Raw genomic sequence first — 22040 nt, forward strand, 5'->3', positions numbered from 1 at the left:
CAGCTGACCCTTGCGGCGATAAGCCTGCCTGAGGAGATAAGGGCGGCTGCTTTTTTTTGTCGTTTGGTGCGGATGGTGCGGAGCTACAGGCAGCTGATACGCTATCCGAGAGAAAACAATCTGCATAGTTTTGTGCCTGTTACCTGCATAGCGCCTTGGGAGTCCTCTTGCTACCTTGGTGAACTCTTCCTGGAACTAACACATAATTGAGCCTTGGGATCTTTGGGTGAAGCGTCACCGTTTTACGACACGACTGCAGTACACTCTTGTCGGGTAAGTATGTAATGAATACACAGTTCGATACTTGTTGATCTCCTAGTAAAGCTACTGAAACCACTATAGTTGGATAATGACGCTCCCAAATGGCCCCCTCACATGGCAAAGACTAAAAACATTTTCCTCTTCTGCCTTACCTCAACCGCCCATCAATAACCTCCGCTCCGGGACAGAGCCTGTGCCTCACGGATTTCGTGAAGTTGTTGTCCCATTGGTGATTGGTGAAGGGGAGATTGCGGTGGATGAACACGCTGCCTTGGCGGCGCTAACTGAATTAGCTCAGGAAGGAAACACAATAGATTCGCTCAATCGAAGTCGAGCTGCCAGAGCTGATGGGTGGGGCGTGATACCCGTATAGGAGGATACCATTGACCCACAAACAAGTATCTCAAATACAAATGCTTGCCTGCAAAGGAATGTGGGTAGCATGGAAAGGGGAGAACCCAGTAAGAAGAATTCTGACAAAATAACCCAGCTTCTAACATCCACAGTACCAGTCTTAATTGAAGATTTGTGCTCTAAGCCTCAGGCAAAGCTTGACCGGAAACATGACACTCCGGAGGACCCAAAAGCGAGTCTGCCTCGGAACGAAGAGGCTAAGATACGAAAGAGTCAGTCTGTGGGAATACGGCTCACTGATCCCGGGCTCTTCCCCCATATTCCAATATTCCATGCGAACAGTCGGAGACTCCTACCAAGACAATGAATCACATCAGCAAGGTCGTGACGCAGACTGCGACACTGAGAGGAGCATTAAATATTCCAAATAAACCAACGTCCAGTATCATTATCCCAGCGATATGACCTGACAAAGGAGTACAGAGCCAGAAACCAGGCCTGAGTTATTCACTCCCAACTATAAAATGTGAGATGACCCAAAAAAAGAAAGGCTTCTTGGCGAAGCAACAATAGCAAAAGACTCACAACTTAATCAAATCTGAAGATACAGTGCTCCTAACTTTACAGACGCCGAATTCGTGTGCAGCCCGATTATCTCTCGACATCACAGAAATCGAGCTGCTCATGAGCAACAACGAAAAGAGGAAAGAAGTTTTCTTTGAAACTGGAAAGAGAGAAACAGGAGGTCTAAGACCTACATCATCACCGACGATTGCCAGTCCACAGTACCAACTCTGAACTTGGAAACACCAGTTGGACAGAATGAAAGCTGAATAGCAACAAATACAACGATGAAAGAAAGCCCGAAGATCCACCTACTGGAACCCTTGCTAACTCCTGGAGATGCACAGGATAAATGTCAATGTAGTCCAGAAAGAGGATGTCACAAGTATCCTATCCTGACAACAATGATCGATCTTCAAAATATGCTGGTAGTAACGATATATCAAGCTCTGATCCCATTCTTAAAGCTACATGAAACCAACATTGAGACAATGAAGGATCAAGCTACCCTTCTGCTATTAATCGACTCTAACCAAATGTATGCAGAAGCATTCATGAACAGACTTCAAGAGCGGATAAATATTGAAGCTGAAGCAAGTGTACGATGGCAGAATAGACTATTTGAGCTAGCAAGAAATGACAGAGTTGATAAAACTGAGATGAATAACATCCTCCTGGCCATGTTGAATCCAAACAACATAGCAGAAGAACTCTCCTCGATCAAGAGAAATATCTCCCATCTAAATCAGCACTTAAAGAATGGAGTGCTAGAGCGGTCATTATGTCCAAGACAAAACACCCAACGAATAACTCTGGAAATGAAGTAACAAATAAAAGTGAGAAACTTGGGCAAAAAGAATCGAACCCTGAGAACCCCATATCTATGCTAAATGAAGTCGGAGGTCAGATTACATCAGCAGTTGTAGTAGCTGATGTTCTCCAAAAGGGCCTGATGAATGTACAAGTACCAGCACAAGGAGAAAAACAGAAAGAGACCTATGATGTCCAAACCTTTTCAAATCATACCCGAATAGAAAAAAGATGCAAAGACGAAACATCAGAAAGGCTCAAGGGCCTTCTTGCGTCATCTTTCACTACCCCAGATAGCTCCAAAGATGCAACAAACCAAATAGACTGTGATGTCGAATCACAAACCTACTGTAACAGAGAAATCTGTAGGGAGCATAGAAGGAGAACTCTCTTTGCAAAGAGTTGAATAAAACACGCACGAAGCACAAGCTCAACAGGACCCCTTTAGCAACACGCCAATGCCTGGAGAGGTTCACCAACTAGCAATGAGTGGAAATGACTCTAATGTGAGCTCGAAGATAATCATCGACCAGTATGATAAGGGATCAGAAGACTTGGATGGAGGGAACCTCTCCTGTGAAGATATAACAACTGATGAGCTTGATGCGGACGACTCTGAACTTTCTTGTGAAGACGTGTCAACTCGTAATTTGGAAGATTCTCTCCAGGATGAATCTGAAATCATTGACCTAACCACTGACAATGAGAGCTTAATAATAGAGATCACACATGCTTTGCCTTTAAGTCAACAAACACCACAGAGGAAACAAAACAACAACCAATTGATAACACTGAAATGTATAGATCCAAGAAGCAAGCAAGCCAAGAATAGACTACAGCTGGAAAAATTATCAGACTACAACGTGGAACTGATACTTAATAGAACCAACATTGTGTCTGCTACATGCCCTCCCTCAGCTTCAATTTGTAGGCTCAAAAGGCATAAAATTAGTCCAGTTCCTTGTTGAACATTCGTTGGCTATTGTTTGTGTCGATTTGCACAACAAATTAGTAATGGAAAATATTCAGACACATAAAAACGTACTATTTCAATTGGGTTTCCTTTGTAATAAGTATAAGGCACAGCAGACAGAAGAAATGTAGTACACTAAAAGAGTGAAATATGAAAGTGAATCCAATCCAAAGCTAACATTAAGAAGTAATGGAGCGAAGTCCTCCGATCCAGTCAGAGATGACGAAGAGAGAAATGCTGATAAGAGATGGTCTAGTTATGATCGGATAACTCTGTCTGCTATCCAGGAGTGGTGTGCCGCCAGTGACCTCTGCCTTAATGCCAGTAAGACTGAGATTCTCCTCATAGGCACACCCACTCCCTCCTTTCCTGTCACACTCTGGCCAGCCTCCCTTGGCCCTCCTCCTGCTCCCACCTGTGAGGCTAAAAACCTCGGGGTCACCTTCGACTCCACACACTCCTTCTCTCCTCACATCTCTGACGTCTCCAAGAAGTCACACTACCAACTCCACCTCCTCAGAGGTATTTTTCCTTTCTTCTCCTTCCCCCAGAAGCTCACTATCTCCAGAGCTCTCTAGGCTAGACTACTGCAACAGCCTCTATCTAAATCTACCTGCCTCTACTCTCCGCCATCTGTAACTCATCCAAAACAGGACTGCGAGACTTGTCTTTGGCCTCAAGCCCAGGGATCGTATCTCTCCAGGACTGAAATCTCTGCACTGGCTCCCAGTGGCTGCGAGGATTAAGTTCAACAACCTTTGCATTGTCCACAAGGCCTTCTGGGGACTGGGGCCCCAATATCTGCAACTCTCTCTTCCTAAATATCTCCCTTCTCGAGCTCTTTGCTCATCCGCCTCCAACTCCCTCAGGGTCTGTCACTTCACCAAGCAACGAGTTGGTGGTAGATCTCTTTCTTCGGCTGGGGCCTCCCTCTGGAACAGCCTCCCTGAAACATGAGGAGAACCATCTTCGATTCCGGAAGCTCCTTAAAACCCCCCTCTTTGCTTCTGCTTTCTCTCCCCCTCTCCCCTTCTGAAGTCCCTCTATACTGTTACTGCAGGGCTACCTGGCCACCCGTCTGATCTCGGGCCCATTCCCTGCCAGTTGCACGCCTGCACTGCCTCCCTGGCAACCCCTGCACCTGAGGACTGTGTCTGTATCCCAACAGTTCCCCCCACCTGCACTTGGTCTGCTCTCACCCTGCACTTGCCACCAGCTGGCCTTTGTTTTAATTATCTTATTTATTATCCTATGTACTGCACTTTCCCTCCCCCTACCCCCACCCCCACGCACTTTCCTTCCCCCCCCTTCCCCTGCACTTGCTCGATCTGAATGAGACCTGGCCTAGTAAGATCATTGTCTGTCTTCCCTCTGTTCCCCCTCCCTTGCCTCATCGCGCCTTATCAGAGATCAAGATCGAATTGCATGAACCATCCGATATGGAGAGATACAGAATACTCTGAAGATGAGGGCTTCCAGATGAACAATTCCCACTATTAACCATCAATCAACACACACACACGAGAGAAATCTTTATGTTCAAGGAATTACTGAGACAACACGCATCTTTTTCAACAGAATAATCAAAATCTCTACAAATTCCAGATTGTGTGTCTCCAGGAGACATAGCTGGTGCCACCAGCTTGTGAAGGCTTCCCCACCCTCTTCAATCCGGCTATACAAGGGGCGAAAGGTCGCCCATCGGCTGGTCTTTTGACCCTGATAAAAGTCGATGCAAATTTTTCTAATTTGAACCCATGGATCCAAATTACTATATTGAGACAACAATTGCTGATCTCAAAGCACAAACATAAGAAGAATTTACTCACTGCAGCAAAGATGCTAATAATTGTAAACTTGTATTGGAATCCGATAGCTATAAATGACGAGGTCTTTATAGACGCTGTATTCACAGCCAACGATAATGCTATTGTTCGATTCCATCAGATAGAATGCATAATATGTGGAGCCTTGAATCTGCACCTCTTTGACCAACTAGGAGTAAGATATGATGAATCAAAGTTGACTCCCAGAGCTCGTCGATGGTCCAAAGAAATGGACAATCGTAATCTGTTCCTCATGACTAAGCCCCGAAATGAAAAAGGAGAAATGCAGCGTACATGGTCGCATGGCACGTCTGTAGCGATCGATTACATCTATATCTCACAAGGGATAAAGGAAAAACTTGTCAAAGCAGACGTTATCTACTCCGATAAGAGTGATCATCGGATGCTGAATATAGTTTGGACCTCAGCGAGTTCAGTAAAATCAAAAATGAAGCTCCCGCAAGTAGAACTCGACGGAAGACTCCCCAGACTGTGAATGGCTAAAAATCAAACGAGAAGTCTTCCCAAAACCTTTCTAACAACGGCGCGGCAAGGGACAGATAAATTGAACTATGAATGGCTTCTTAGCCCCTTCCAACAAACATCAAACACAAACTAAGATCACAACATACTCGCTGCTTTAATATACAGGTGAAAGAGAAGAAAATGGAACTGCGAAGGAGGATCAGAGCCATTATGAAGGGTCCAGAAAGAAACCAGGACAAGCTGATTAAGAAGGCAAAACAACAATATACAAATTAGACCAAATCCCATAGATTTCTGGCATCCCAATATGATTCATGAAACATGCTTGAGGCATTAGCGAATAGGAATTCCAGAACTCTATGGAACATTCTTGATCAACGCTACAATGCCAATGTAAATTAATTCTGGATGTGGCAGAACTAGCATGGATTAGTCATTTGACAGAACTATATAAAGCTAGAGATATCAAATATAATTTTACATCTGCGAAACAATCGACTAAATGGACTTTCGAATACAATCAAGACGATATTGTGACACTTATCGCTCATTTGAATACATCCCGCGCACCAGGACCTGATGGGCTATCAAACAGAATTCCGAACACTGGATAAAACTGTGTATGCAACTGTTTGAATTGATTGTGGAAACGCAAACATGGAAAACAGCAATACTTGTGCTTATATGTAAGCAAGGAGACCGAAAGAATCAGTGTAATTACCGTCCCATCGCCCTACTATATCCCCTAGGGAAAATCTTTGCCACATTTTTACTACAAAAGTTGAATATGTGGGCAATGAAGAACACTCGTCAAGCAAAACGACAAACTGGATTCACCAAGAAAGTTGATGCTAACCTCAATCTGTTCCTATTAAACCTGCTAAAAAAAGAGGCAATAAGAGAAAAAAATCATATTTATGCAGTTTTTGTGGATCTGAAACTTGCGTTTGACATGGTCAACAGACAACTACTCTGGGACAAATTAGAAGCCATTAAATGTCCAATGCGTAATTGTAGAAACTATCAAACAGCTATATACCAACACTAGTATCCAAATTTGCATGTCAGCGGATGGCGTAGTTGGAACACCAATCAAAACATGGAATGGGTTGAAACAAGGGTGCCCCTTGGCGGATAACCTTTTCAACCTTTTTACTTCGGACTTTGACGATCACATGAATATCCCAACTCATAATCCGCAGAGAATAAATGCTATTCCACTGCTGCAGATGATGTACGCAGATGATATAGTTCTTTTTGTTAAAACCCAAAGAGGCCTGCAGATATGCCTTAACCAGCTGGAAAGCCATATGAGGTTAAACTAACTAAAAATAAATACGCAAAAAACAGAAATCATGCTGTTAACTAAGAAAGGGATAAAGGCTCAATTTTCCTGGTTTCTAGAAAAAGAAAAACGATCGCAAGTCAAAACAGTGAAATATCTCGGTGTTTCGATCAACCAAACAAAGTCTGAAGGGGAATGGATTCAACATCTGAAATCCAAAGAACACGCCCTAGCCAGACAAAGCGCCTACATCCACAGGAAATACAGGAAATTCTCACTGAAACCAGTGGTAGCCTTTTTTAGACAAAAGGTGGTAGCAATCTTAGCTTATGGAGGCGAGGCAATGATTAAACTCGATCCACTGGTATGTCAACAGCTTGAAGCAATCTATTGGTGCAAAGTATTAGCATTGCCCTCTTCGTTTCCCTTGGTACAGATTCACTGAAATCGCAACAGTCTCTGCAATCCATAATAACATAGAAAATACTTGAGCTATACAGAAAAATCCAGAGTGAGGATGATATTCCAGCCATCAAGATCCTCCGCACAAATTCTGCGATAACCACTAATTTCGTCTTGAACAAATGGAAAACGAAGTCTGATATATCATTGGAAGTGTTGCGCTGCCGCCCACAGCATGCCAAAAGGAGAATAATGCAAAATGACTGGATTTCCACACTACATCTGAAGACCCAGTATCCAATGGATCTACACTGTGGAGTTGAAATAAGGCCGATCAACCAACTTCTGAAATATCTGAAGACTTTTCCTGACAAAGGGATATGCAACTTTTTTCTGTGTCTGCGTCTTAATATGCTTCCAACACGTGAACGTTTAGCAAAAACTAAACAATTAGCAATCACTCAGGCCTTTTTTGCAGATTTTGTAAGGAAAGAGAAATTACAGGAACCCTCTCTCTCGTAAATGAGAGATGGGATCAAATTATATTAGGAAACGACAAAAAACTAGTGTATACGATCATCCAATTTTGGAAGAACATTACAAAAGATATAGGATGAACGTACTTTTAAAAATTGGAGTGATAGTATCTTACTGCGACTATGAAATGTATATAAATGAAAAGTTTAGAAATATACTAAATCATTTTTAAAAAAAATCCTCTCTGTGCCCATACCCAACAAGCCAGGAGGTGGAGTAGCCTTGATCTTTCCTGAGCGGATCCTTGTTTCGATTATTGCCACTCAGGTCTACTCCTCCTTTGAATGCCTGGTCTGCAGGCTCTCTCTCGCCCCTGTCGCCTCACTTTCTCCTGCCACCTTCTATCGGCCGCCAGGCCAGTCCACCCTATTCCTCTAGGAATGGGCTGACCTGGCCTCTTCTCACCTCTCCTTGTCTTCCAGACTCCTCCTGCTGGGGGATCTTAACATCCATTTGGACTCTCCGGACTCCTCAGGACCTTTCCGCAACCTGTGCGGCTACCTTTCTATTCTACCCTCTAGTCCAACGCACACTGATGGCCACACCTTGGATGCTCTCATCTTCAGACATCCCACTCTCTATTCCTCTCACTACCTCACTCTCATAGACTATTCATTCTCTTCTCACTTAAAGCTCTCTTATACTTTAGCAATGGCACACCCTACACCACCTACTACCTTCAAGGTCATCCGCCCCATTAGTGTCAGTGGCTGCCTTTGCCTCCACCTACTTTCTTCCTTCTACTCCTGCGGCTGACTCCCACCCTGATATAACCCTCTCTAATTTTCACTGTTCCATTTCCAACACTCTTGACATTCTTGCCCCTGTCATGAGGGTCTGACTGAAGCCTGCCAAAAAGTGCAACTCCTGGTACGACTCCGATCTAGCTCCCCTTAAACGCAAGTGCATAGCTGCGGAATGGGAATTGGTATCCTCAGGTGCACCCTCTGACAAACTGGCCTGCCGCCTTCTTCTGGGGCACATTTCACCAACAATGCTCCCCCTCCTGCGTCAACATCTCTTGGGGCCTCTAGTTAGCCCCCACACCTCCCCCTATTCTCTCCTGCCTCTCCCCTGTCACACATGAGGTCTCTAGACTAGCCCAACCTATGAAAGCCTCTTCCAAACAGGTGGCCCCCTGCCCCTCCACAACTAACAAGGACAACATGACACTCTCGCTCCAACCCTGGCTGACCTCTGCAATCTCTTTCGTGACTGGAGTTTTCCCCCTCTCCTCTCAAGCACTCTCTTGTGCACCCTCTGCTCAAAAAACCCTCTGCCGACCTGTCTATTCTGGCACATTATCGCCTGATCTCCATCACTCCTTTCCTGGGAAAACTCCTGGAGAAGCTGGTTATCACCCAACTTACCCTGAATCTGTTGGTTGTCTCCATGACCATCAGTCTGGCTTTAGAGCATCCAGAAGCACAGAAACTGCTCTTCTGAACACCCGTGAAGACCTGCTCTCAAATCTTGAGTCCAACTCTCCCTCTGTCCTCATTCTTCTTGACCTCTCTTCTGCTTTTGATACAGTAAATCACAACATCCTGATCACCCATCTCTGTGATACCTTGGGCATCACAGATCAGGCCCTGGTGTGCTCGCCTCCTTTCTCTCTGAACGGCCCTCCCAGGTTGCTCGATCACTCTCAACTTGTGGTGTCCTCCAGGGATCTAACCTGTCCCCCCTGGTTCTTCAATATCTACATGGCCCCCTTGGCCCACAGGATCTCTACCTTTACCTTTAACTGTCAGTGTTATGAGGATGAAGGGCAGCTCTCTTTCAGGCTACCCTCAGCCGCCTCATAATTGCTCATCCCTAACTGTATATCCGCAATTCAGTCCTGGTGTACTGCCATCAATCTCTGCCTGAATGTCAGTAAGACAGATCGTCCTCATTGGGACCCCAGCTCCCACTTTCTCACTTTCACATTGGCCGGCCTCCCTTGGCCCTGCGCCCTCACCTACCAATGAGGCAAACAATCTTGGGGTCATCTTCGACTCCACTCTCTCCTTCTCTTCTCACATCTCGGACATCTCCAAAAAGTCCTATTGCCAACTGCACCTCCTCAGAGGTATTCTACCTTTTCTCACTTTCCCCCAGAGGCTCACCACCTCTAGAGCCCTGGTTCTCTCTATGCTGGACTATTGCAATAGCCTCTTTCTCAATCTTCATACTTCTACTCTCCGTCCTCAACAACTCATCCAGAACAGAACTGCAAGACTTATCCAAGACTTATCCTTGGCCTCAGGTTCTCTCAGGTGCTGAAATCCCTCCACTCGCTCCCCGTGGCTACAAGGATCAAGTTCAAGACCCTCTGCATAATCCACAAGGCTTTCTCGCACTGAGGCCTTCACTATCTAGAATGCTGTCTTCCTAAATACTCTCCCTCTACAGTTCTCCACTCCTCTTCCAACTCTCTGCGGGTGAGCCGCTTTCACAAACAAAGATTTGGTAGTAGAGGTTTATCCTCTGCAGGTGCCTCCCTCTGGAACCAGCCACCCTGCCTCTCTTGGTCTTGAGCCGGAGCACCTTAAGTTCCCGAAACTCCTGAAGACCTTCCTCTTCTCTTCTTCCTTCTCTCTCCCTCTCCCCCTCTAACCTCTGTTTTTTACTTCCATTCTCCTTCTCCCCCTAACCTGTTCAGTTTTCTGCTGACTGGTTGCCTGGTTCACCCCCAGATCCTTGCAGGTCGCAGACCTCCTGTGAGAGTCTTTGCACTTGCCTCTGGGCCACTGCACTATGTTCAGCATTACTGCACTTCTGCTTATGCTCCATGAGCGAGGCAACCTCTCTCCACTTCATCCAGAGCCCTGTTGGACTGGACGCGTTTGTTCACCTCCACCCCCTCTTCCTTGCACCTTTGTCTGTACGCATGCATGACCTGAATGTACTAGAACTAGTACTTCGAGGGGATTGGGTCCTCCGACGTATTCCATATCTATGACGGGTAATGTCCACAGCTTTGCAACTTCGGAAAATCTTCGGCGATGACGTTGATGCGCCGTCCCCGAGGACCTCCTCCGACGGCCGACGTCACCCGATGTGATAAGTAGGACGCACGACGCCCATAGCCTCAGTTCCGTTTTTCCGCGAACATGTTCGCTTCGTGAATCTCGGTACGCCTCGACTCTTTAGAGTTTGCTGTTTTCTTCGGGGTTCGTTGAACCTGCTCGGTTTTTTGCAAAGACCTGTTTGTGGCGATGTCTACTTCGTCTTCAACCCCGCATCCGGGCTTCAAGAAATGCGTCGACTGTGGGTCCAAGATGTCGGTCACGGACTCAGACGACGCCTGCCTCTGGTTCCTCGGGGAGGCCCACGATACGGATGACTGTGTCGACTGCCGGTCGATCACGGCAAAGGCCTTGCGGGAACGCAAGAAGAAGCTGTCGGTAGGTCGGGTGTCTAAGCCCCGGAAGTCGAGGTCTGCGGGGCTTTCGACGGATGACTTGAGGGGCAACTCTGCGTGTCATCGTCGGAAGTCCAGTGGGTCTCCTTCCAGGAGTCGGTCTTCCCACTCCTCCGCCTCTTTGAGGCATTCCCGGAAGCGCCAGCATCGGTCGCCTTCCCCGTCCTCTTCCGAGGACTCCGCCCGTCGGCGGGTCGCTTATCCCTCCATGCAAGCGACACCGGAGGAATGGGCTTCCTTCGGGAAGCAGATGCTAGCGATTCTTGAATCGCAGGGCACCGGTCCGTCCGCGCCTCCGAGTGGGGTCGGTCGGCACCGGTCAAGAGACACCGATGATACGCCTTCGGGCTCGGGTGGTCGGCACGGCTCGTGGGAGAGGTCCCGCTCGGACAAGGGTAGCCGTTCTCGCCATGCCCGTTCCAGGTCCCGGTCCTCGACGCGCTCAAGACCGCGTGATCCTGTGCCGTCTTCGAAGAAGATGTCGACGATTTCTCTCGAGGCTCCGCCTCCGAGGGGGTCGTCAACGCTGTCGGCGCCTAGGTCGTCGAGAGACACGCTCGCAGCTCCGGCTTCGAGGCCTGTGTCGACGCCGCAGCTGACGTCAACGCCGATTCGCTCGATGTCGACGCCTTTCTGTCGACACCGGCACCGACTCGTTCGGCGCCCTTGACGCCTTTCGAGGCGGTGGTATCGGAGGGGCCCCGTGGCACGGGGTTAGCCCCTAAAAAGGCTCTGGCTAAGGTCAGGCATGCTTTGGTCCCCAGATGTCTTCCTCTCCCCGCCTGGAGTACATTTCAGAGGGTGATGAAGGCTCTGATGACGGCCTGGTTCCGGTTACGGTATCAGATGAGCTTATCTCGGGCCATAGCCAGTTTGATGATCTGAGGCAGTCACTTCATGATGCCAGTGGACTGGACACCTCTCCGGAGGTGGAGTTTTGTAGGCCGGAGCCTGGCACTCATGCCGATTATTCATATCGGTGCCTTATGTCTCGGGTCACCGAGTACTTGGGTTGGTCAGCTCCCCCAGGGGAGTTCGTTCAGGATGATCTCACGGACATCCTTGATCTTGGTCCCCCCACTGACCCGGTTTTGCCGTTTCATATGGCTCTGCAGAGAAGGGTGGCGGCGGCTTGGACTGCTCCGGAGAGTCTCCCGGCAGTGGGCAAGTCTTTGTCGCGAAAATACCGTCCAGCCAGTCGCGACCCCTGCTACTTGTCCAGGCACCCCACTCTGGAGAGTTTGGTGGTGCAGGCGGCTACGGCCCCGGCAAAGCAGGCGTCGTATCCTACCATCCCTCCGGATAGGGACAACAAACATTTTGATGGCGGGGCGAAGAAAGTTTTTTCTTCAGGGGTTATGGCGCTTCAGGCGGCCAACTCCATATGTGCCTTGTCTCGTTTCACACACACTCTGTGGAACTGTGTTGCATTAGCGGCTGAACGTATTCTCGTAGGGGACGAACGGGATGGTTTCCTTGCTATGGTTCAGGATGGCAAGGATGCCATGTGTGAGGCCGTTCAGTCGGGTTTGGACATGGCAGATTGTGTCAGCCGGTCCATGGCGGCGAGCACCGTAATACACAGGTTTGCGTGGTTGCGGAAGTCTGGGTTCGCTCCTGATGTGCAGTCCCGGCTCCTCAACATGCCCTTTGACGGTGAACATCTTTTTGGCAGCAAGGCTGACGAGAGTCTTGAGAGGTTGCAGACCTCTAAAGCTGCAGCGAAGTCGTTGGGCGCTGCAGTTCGCCAACCTGCGCCTTTTCGTCCTAGCGGACAGCAATGGAGGGGAGGTTCCTTTCGCTATTACTCGTCCTTCTGTAAAGCGAGAGGAGCTAGCAGTCAAAGAGGCCACCGTAAGAGTGCCAGAGGTGGAAACAAGGGTGCTCGAGGTGCCAAGGCCGCTCGGGCAGTTGCCTCTTTGCCCTCAGGCAACGTCGCAGCCGCTACCACTCAGTCATGAGGCCAGGTCCCATGGTTCGCCGTTGGGGGGGCAAGGCTGGCGCAGCATCTTGTAGAGTGGCGAGCCATTACTTCAGATGTGTGGGTTCTGGAGATCATAACCCACAGCTACTGTCTTCCTTTTCAGCAGAGGCCTCACGACAATCCACCTGGGAACCTCTCTTCGAAGAGTCCGGATCCGCTCCTTGCGCAGGAAATTCAAGCCCTGCTGGAGAAAGGCGCCATAGAACTGGTGCCTGTAGCGGAGAGGAACAAGGGATGGTATTCCCCTTATTTTTTTATTACGAAGAAAGACGGGGGATTGAGACCCATCATGGACTTGCGCGGTTTGAACAAACTCCTCAGGAAGGACAAGTTCAAGATGGTTACTCTCTCTCAAGTCCTTCAGGCCCTTCAACTTCAGGACTGGTTGGTGTCTCTCGACCTCAAGGATGCTTACTTCCATGTGCCGATCCATCCCAAGCACAAGAAGTACCTGAGGTTCGCAGTTGGCGACTCGCACTTTCAGTTTCGGGTCCTGCCGTTCGGATTGACCTCCGCCCTGAGGGTTTTCACCAAGCTCATGGTGGTGGTGGCAGCGCATCTCAAGAAAGGGGGGATTCACGTCTACCCCTAACTGGACGATTGGTTGATCAGGGGGAGCTCTCCCGAGCAAGTCCTGGATCATCTGTCTGTCACCTGCCACTCCCTTCACAAGCTGGGCTTCTCCCTCAATTTAAATTCAAAAAAGAGATTCTCCAGGAGATCTTTGCCCTTTGGGGGACCCCTCAAGTAGATCTCTTCGTCTCCAGTGTCAACCGGAAGTGCGAAAGGTTTTGCTCGTGGGAATTTCCTCCAAAAGGAGCCTTAGGAGACGCGTTCGTGGTGGAGTGGTCATTCCCACTGCTGTACGCGTTTTCTCCAGTCCCTGTCATCCCGCAAGTACTGCGGAGGTTACAGAGGTTCGGTTCCCGGATGATCCTCATTGCTCCGGCGTGGGCCCGGAGGACGTGGTACCCGGACCTTCTCGACTTGTCCATCTGCCCTCCACGTCGTCTTCCCTACCGAGACGATCTGCTCTCACGGGAGGGGGGGTCAGGTTCTCCATCCAGAGGTCAGATCCCTCAACCTTCACGCTTGGCTTCTGAAAGGTTGAGGTATAAGGATTGGGACCTCTCTGAAGACGTGATGGAGGTGTTGCTCTCGGCCAGGCGGCCGGAAACAAAGTCTCTGTACCGGAAAGTTCTGCGACTGGTGCAGAGTTTAGAATGTGGATCCTTTTGAATGTGACATTCCCATGGTTCTGTCTTTTTTGCTTTCCTTGACCCACAGGGGCTTGCAAGTGGGGACCATTAAAGGTTACCTGTCGGTGCTGTCCATCTTTAAGAGCTCGTCTGAAGAATGTTCCTATTTTAAGATTCTTTTAATTTCTCAGTTTTTGAAAGGGCTCACTATTGTGTTCCCTCCATCACCTTTTCTGGTGCCCGGTTGGGATTTGAACCTTGTTCTTAAGTTTCTTATGGGTGCTCCGTTTGAGCCTTTACATTCTTGCCCTTTGAGACTGCTAACTCGTAAAACTGTGTTTTTGGTTGCGGGTACTTCCGCGTGCAGAGTGAGTTACAGGCACTTTCAGTTAAGCCACCCTTCACTGTGTTTCATAAGGACAGGGTTGTCCTTAGAGTTCGTCCTTTTCTTCCGAAGGTGGTTTCGGATTTTCATTTGAGCCAGAAGGTTGTTCTTCCGGCGTTCTATCCTCCTCCACATCCTGGTAAGGAAGAAGAGAGGCTCCATAGGCTTGATCCTAGGAGAGCGTTGAGCTTTTATATTTCGCGCATGTCCCGGGTCAGAGTGGACGATCAACTTTTCATTGGTTACGCAGGAAAGCGTTTGGGACAAGCTGTGACGAAACAGACTTTGTCTCGTTGGATTATTTTAGCTATCTCCGAGTGTTACCACTTGGCGGGTAAGGACCCTCCGGCTGGCTTGCGGGCCCATTCTACCAGGGGAGTGGCTCCGTCTACTGCCCTGCAGAGGGGTGTTCCTATTCGTCACATCTGTGATGCAGCCACCTGGGCTTCAGTACATACTTTTGTATGTCACTACTCCCTCGATTCCATCAGAGGGCAGGATCTGGCCTTTGGCAAGGCAGTCCTATATTCCGCAATTTAATTGGGCATGCTAAATTTGTGTTCTAAATTCTTTCCCCACCTCCTTGCTTGGTACTGCTTTGGGAGTCTGTCATAGATATGGAATACGTCGGAGGACCCAATCCCCTCGAAGAACAAGTTACTTTCTTACCTGGTAACGTTCTTTCGATGGGATGATCCGACGACGTATTCCATATCGCTCCCTCCCTACCTTCCCCGCTGCAGAATTTCTTTTGCGATTGCAGCTTGCGTTCCGCAAGGCCTTGTGTATCGGACTGGCAGAAAATTGGTGCCACACATTCTGGGGGAAAAAACTAACTGAGGCTATGGGCGTCGTGCGTCGTCCTTATCACATCGGGTGACGTCGGCCATCGGAGGAGGTCCTTGGGGACGGCGGATCGACGCAGGACGCAGATGCTGAAGATTTTCGGAAGCAGCACAGCTGGGGACACTACCTGTCATAGATATGGAATACGTCGTCGGACCATCCCATCGAAAGAACTTTACCAGGTAAGAAAGTAACTTTTTCATTCGTCTGTCCTGTCCCCCACCCTCTTTTTCTGTCCTCCCTCCTTTGCTTGGTCGCAACTGTAACACCTCATGCACTTGCACTAGGAGAAATACTGTCAAGCCTAGAATGCTTGTTTTTCAGTTTTCTGTTTAAGATCATTCGGAATCTTCAAGGCCTAAGAATGATTTCTTTATTCCCTTGTTCGCTTCCTGTCTTGAAGCGCTTTGAAGCACTCCACCTGTGTATAAGCGCTTTATAAATAAACAATTACAAATGATCTGACATGCCCTTCTTAAAGTACATGGTTTTCACTTTGTGCTCTAGCTTAGACACTGAGATTGCTTTTCATGGATTGTGACTTTTTTGTTTCCCTCTCGTTATTATTTACATTTGTTTCTGATCTTACTTTCTTTTTCTGATCCTCATGCTTGCCACCCTTTAACTATTGGAAGCATTCTAACCAAGTGGTACTCCCGAGTAGTGTTCCAGTTACCTCATCAGGAAATTGTGGACAGCTTAAAACTCTGCCTGGTAGCTGCATTACAGAAATACTATGAGGTAAGTAATGTTAAGCTTCATTGTTTTTAGTTTGCATAAATGGAACAATGATGGAGTTTTTGGCAATTAGGCGCTTGCAATGTACTCAAACAATGTTACTCTTTCTCTCCCTTCGTTCATTCATCTGGTATGTGTGATGTTGCGGAGAAAATAATCTGAATGTTTTGTTGCACCTGAAAGGGTGACTGAAAGTATGCCTACACCATCGTCCAAATGTGTGTTTAATGTTGGTGCTTGCGCCACCCTTTGGCCAATACAGTTGCTTCATAGAAAGGAGAGAACAGGGGTGTTGGAATTCAGATTATCGGTTTGGCATGGCAATTGGCAATGATTGTGGTATTGGTTAGGGAAGGCACAGATTGTATTTTCTGTTGGTTTTCCCCATATCCACAATGAGGAGTTACTTCCTTGAATGTCTGCCAATCTGAAATTAGGATTCAGTAACCTGCTTTTCCCTTATAAATTTGTTTGCATGTGTTTGCTCTTTTGATTGCTTCTTTGAACCTGTGCCTGGAGAAGTATGCATACTGCAGTTATTCCTCTGGTCACTACTCTCTCCTTACTCTTACGTCCCTTCCCTCCATACTGCATGAGCATCCCTTCCTAGCGACGGGAGACAGAACCTTTTTCACCAGAAAAAACCTTCTTCCCCTTTAAATATAGAGGCGCACGGGGGTGCGGCCCTGGGAGCATGCGCTACCCTGACTCTGCCCTCTGGCGCCACACCCCAGTTCCCTTTTCCGCGTCGACGGGAATGGCCAAATTCATCAGCGCTCCTGGGTTTGGCTTCGAACATGTAATTCGACGCGCTCTTCCCCGGATACTTTCTTCTGTCTTTTTATCTTTTTCAATCAGGTACTCGGTCCTTTGGCGTCACGCTACTCCCCGCCGCATGTCGACTTCAACAGTGTTCAGCAGGTGTCCAGCCTGCAAAGGGCTCTTTCCTACATCAGGCCCCCACGCCCTTTGCCTCCGCTCAACCACAGCTGGGTGGGTTGTACCTCTTTTGACACGCTTTCTTCATGGGCTCTGAAGAACAGACTGGCTAGGTGGAGAAAGCTCTTCGAAAAAGGTCACCTCCTGAGGATCTGAAGGACTTGGTCAAGCATCGATCAAGGCCCAAGGTAGGGCTGCTCTTTTCCAGCGCACCCCACAGGGGAGACTCCTTCCCAAGGACTCGCCTGAGCGGGAGGAACCTCTCGGGTTCTCATACCAGTACGAGTACCGAGGCTAATTCAGCTACCGGCCGACAGGCCGAGGGGTCAGTAGATCCTCCCGAAGACAGTGATGAGGGACCCGAAGGTTCTTTTACCGGGTGTTCACCCAAGGTGCTATGCCCTTGTACCGGCATCATTGCCGAGGGGGAGCCTATACCCAACACAACTGACGGATCCGCGAGGGCGACAAGCCTACCAGGTCCCGGCCTGAGGTGCCGGGTAGGCCTGACACTCCACCGCCCAGAGTCCTGGAGGAGGCTGGGCCCAGTGAGCAAAGCACTACGACTACGACTGCAGCACGTGGCAAGCAGCTCGACAAGATGGCCGGCGCGCCTGACGACCTGGATTCTCGTCAGATACTGCACCGAGCAGGTGGAGGAACGAGTGTCAAGGTGGGACTGGTATCAACTAGGTATGTGGCCTACAGTCTATCCATTGTTAGCGCAGGGCAGGTTCCCTCTGCGACCGATTAGACAGGATACGCAACGACCTCAGCAGCCGCACACCATCCCATCAATATCACCTGCCACTCCACCAGGCTGTGAGGACAGGTTCTTCGAAAGTTTCCTCGGGCTCATGAGATTTCCTCAGATGGGGGCCATCCTCAAGGATGTCATCAGGGACTTGCTCCCACCGACCCCTCTGCACGCGCGTCCCTAGTCATTCCTCCCATGGCGCCGCAGGCCCCAGTGCCGCCTCCGCTGGCCATGCTGGCTCCTACGATTCCGTCTTCCCTGCCTCCCACAGGTGTCCGGCGGTTCCGCTGCAGCCTTTGACTCCGGTCCCCACTCCGCAGCCACTCCTCCTCCCCCGCCGGTCCAGCCCGACACTGTTAGGCAAAAACCTGTGCAGTTCCCTCTGGGACCACTGCAAAAGATTTAGGACTATAGGCGTTTGGCAGTAAACCCACTTGGTAGCAGTCTGTACCACACAGATTCACTTGGTAGCTGTGGCTGAGCAGTCAGGCTTCCCTCAAGAAGAGTTAGGCAGTATACAGAGTATTCACAATAGGTCAGGAGCACACAATAGAACAAGTAAAAACTGACCAGAGCTTGGTGTAAAAGAGATATAATTATTTATTTAAAACCACACCTAGAAAAACACACAGGCACTAATAGTAAGCAATTCAAAAACACGGTCACTAAAAGATATACACTCCCTTAAAAGAATATTAGACAAGTCTTAAGTAAAGCCACACTTATTTTCAGACAGCGGTGAGCGCTTAACGTAGATGGCACTCTAATAGTTCGTTTTAAAAAAGGGAGAGAAAAGCAGAGAAACAGATCCCAACACTTTTACAAGAACATAACAAGAGAGGAAGGCAAAGGAAAACTGTGAATTCAGAGTCAGTAGGCCGGATCCACTTTAAGGGGATCGAAACGAAATGTGTCCAAGGTCACACGGTTGCAGTGCACAAAAGTCTTTTAATGATTCAAAAAGGAGTTGGACCAAAGAAAGGGACCAGTTAGAGGGTCAAGACGGCCAGCCCAGTCCAGAAGGTTAAGGAGTTATTATTACCTTGTTGCAATCTTTAGAAAGGGAGGCTTGGCGGACACAGAACCTTAAAGTGGTGAGAACGCTCCAGCGGGGGCAGTTGTTCCTGGCAGCGGATGCAAGTCAGTGCTTCGTCCGGGGGAAGAGAGGATCTCGTCGTGGAGGAAGACAGGAGTCGGTTGCACTGCCAGGGAAGAAACCAGCCGCGGAGTTTCTCAGGTACAAGGAGCGGTCCGGTGATTCGCGGTTCAGTGGTGAGTGGCTATCCGGCTGCCGGGGTGCTTGGCACGGGCAGTTCGACCACAAATCGGGCTGGGGTGCGAAGAAAGAAAGGTAAACTGGTTGTGCCCACCAGTCGGGGGAAGAAGCCTCTCCAGCCACGAGATCTTCTCTGTCGTCGGGAAGTGGTGAGTCGGTTCCGCAGGGCTCCACCGGTGGTGTCGTCGTGGTAGGTCGGCTCAGCTTCTCCCTCGTCGGATTCTCAGGTCCTGTGGCGACTTCTGAAGTTCCAGTCCCCAAAGCCCTGCTTTTATGCAGACAACCCCCATTCACTCAGCCTAGCTGTCACTCAAACATGCTTAGTGGTGAGCCGGCCGGCTCACCACTTGGGCCAATCACACAAGAGTGCGACTTGAGTTACCAAAGTAATTCAGTCCAGGGTGCCTAAACCCCCTCCGACACCCCCTGTGGTACCCAGACAGAGTGGCACCACTATTGGAGGCTTCTGTGGAGAAGCCCGCCAAAAAGTGGAACAAAGGGCTCGACTTGGGTTGGAGTCACAGAAGAGAACACAAACGCCATTTTAGAATCGAGTCTTGGCAAAAAATACCAACCGGAGAATTAATATTAATGAAATAAACCGGTGGTATGTTCGAGGCTATGAGAATTAAATAATTAAAGTTGGTAGCCTCGAACAATGGGAAAATCCCATAGGGAAATATTCGCGGTCGAATATAAAAAGTAGTTTCCACTGCCACCAGCCAAAACTCGATCAGGGGGGACGGAGACGTGCCCCCTCGACTAACAGACCCCAGGGCAATCGAATTGCCCCGACCAGTACGTCCACAATATGATGGTTTGTACTGGTTTCTGTTAATAATTTGGGACTAGTAAAGCCAATGGTGACTTTACATGCCCTGGGAGACAGTAGTCAGTCCCAGGTTATGGAGTCTATGGTGGGGTGTCACTATGACACCCCTATGTTACTGCACGGAGGGTGCTGTGTAACACACATAGGAAAAACACATGAGACCCTATGGAGTAAAGGACCCCATAGCCCATAAAACACATTACCAATCAAAGGAATACCATAAATCATGACCAAGAGTGGGAGAAAGAGTCTCACTCTTAGCAGGAGGAAAAAAACAAACTCCAGAAATCCAGCAAAGCTGCTGGGGGACTTACTAGGTTAGGAAATTCAGCCTAAAGAGAGAATTCTCCCTAACAGACACCCAGATGGACACAGACGAGGAAGAAGTCCCCGACACACCATTGTCAGCCAAGACCTTCCACGAACGACTTGCAGGGCTGGCAGAATATCTAGGTCTTCCTCAGCCCGAAGTCTAACAACCAGAGGCAGGCGTGCTCGCTGAGGTCCTCACTCTACGCCCCTCGGCTATAACGGGGATCCCGATGCAAAAGCACGTTGTCGACTTGGCTAAAAAGGGGTGGCTATTGTCCCCCATTCTGTCCAGCCGGTCATTCGATTCCTGGACGCCAAATACAGGCAAATGGAAGGGGATAAATTCTTGCTGTCGGCCCACCCTCAGCCACACTCTTCAGTGATTGCTGCAGTGTCACTCTATTCAAAGTCTCAGTTATCCTCTGCCACCTCGTCCTCATAGCTGCTAGGCAAGGAGGAGAAGATCTTGGAGGCGTACGAGAAGAAGCTTTATTCCAACACTTTGCTGCATCTTCGTCAGGCCGACGCGGATGCCATGCTGGCAGCCGTCAACCAGAGGCTTTGGCGGGAAATAGTCGACTTCCTTCCAGAACTTCCGTTGCAGAGCCAGTCCCGTTTCAAGGCTGGTCTGGCAGAGGCTAAAATGGTGGCGTAAGACATCATGGAGTCCACCGTGGCCCACGTTGACACCTCTGGCCGGGCCATATGCATCGCCACGGACATGAGAAAGACGGCTTGGCTCCGAGCTACTGAATTTAACCCGGACGTCCAGGAACGCATATTGGACCTGCCTTTCGAGGGTTGTGACCTCTTTCACTCCACCACCAACGAGGAGCAAGATAAAAAGAAAAACAGCTTGCAAACTGCAAAGTCTTTATCCTTACAAAGGCCACGCCCAAGGCGTACACCCAGTCACAGCAACGCTCAGACAAGGAGCATACATACAGCAGTTTCTGCGGCTTCCAAGAGCAGAGGTCCAGGCAGCCTGACCGTTCGCTGAGTCAACACCGGCGCAAACAACAGAATGGGGTGGGGGGGTTAAGGGGTTTTTCCAGTCCACCCTCCTCCACAACAGCCTCAGAGGGAAAGAAGGCATGATGCGCCCCTTTGGTTCCACGTGTCTCTCGTGGGGGCAGGCTTGATCTCCATGCACAGTTCTAGTGTCAGAATTTCCCGGACCCCTGGATCCTCTCTGTAGTATCCACAGGATACCACCAACCCATCCCTTCCTCTCCTCCCCTCCACTCCTACAGATTGGGACAGCAACTCTTTTGGCAGAGATCGGGTTGCTCGCCGAGAGCCAGGCAGTGGAAGAAGTCTTAGCCTCCCTGCGAGGATTGGGCTTCTTCATCTGTATGGTGAAAATCCTGGAGGAGAACCAGGCTGGCCTTAGTGGTGTTGGACCTATCCACCCTCAACCTCTCCCTACCTCTACAAATTTCAAGTTGGTTACGCCAGCTCTCATAGCGGAGACATTGTGCAAGGGAGGCTGGATGTGCTTCCTGGATCTGAAGGACGCTTATCTACACGTCCCGATTTGGCAGCCACATCGTTCTTTTAATACAAGGTACTTCCCTTCGGCCTCAACTTGCCCCCACTCCCCTGGTGTTTACCAGGCTCATGAATACAGTGCCGGCACTCCTCAGGGCCACCACATCTACCTGTACCTCGACGACTGGCTCGTCAAGGGAACAACACCGGAAGCGGTGCACCACACTTCCGATGCTCTTATGAGCACACTCCACGACCTGTGCTTTTCGCTCAACCTCAAGAAGTCCCAGCTGCAGCCTACGCAGAGACAGACTTTCCTGGGACTCGGGCTCCGAGAGAGTTTTCCCCTCGCACGACAAGATCACAGCCATCAA

The 22040-nt window shown here is 49.2% G+C and overlaps 1 protein-coding gene across 1 annotated transcript in view; it reads left to right on the top strand.

Moving 5' to 3' along the window:
• The window catches only part of PIWIL2 (piwi like RNA-mediated gene silencing 2), a 2524398-nt gene that overhangs the window by 2298167 nt on the left and 204191 nt on the right, over window positions 1–22040 (top strand). Inside the window, exon 20 of the mRNA XM_069617761.1 lies at window positions 15957–16062. Within this exon, the coding sequence (XP_069473862.1) occupies window positions 15957–16062 (106 nt within the window). The remainder of the gene's footprint in view (window positions 1–15956; window positions 16063–22040) is intronic.

Source organism: Ambystoma mexicanum, chromosome 10 (genome assembly GCF_040938575.1).
Source record: "Ambystoma mexicanum isolate Mex_15411 chromosome 10, UKY_AmexF1_1, whole genome shotgun sequence".
Lineage (NCBI taxonomy): Eukaryota > Metazoa > Chordata > Amphibia > Caudata > Ambystomatidae > Ambystoma > Ambystoma mexicanum.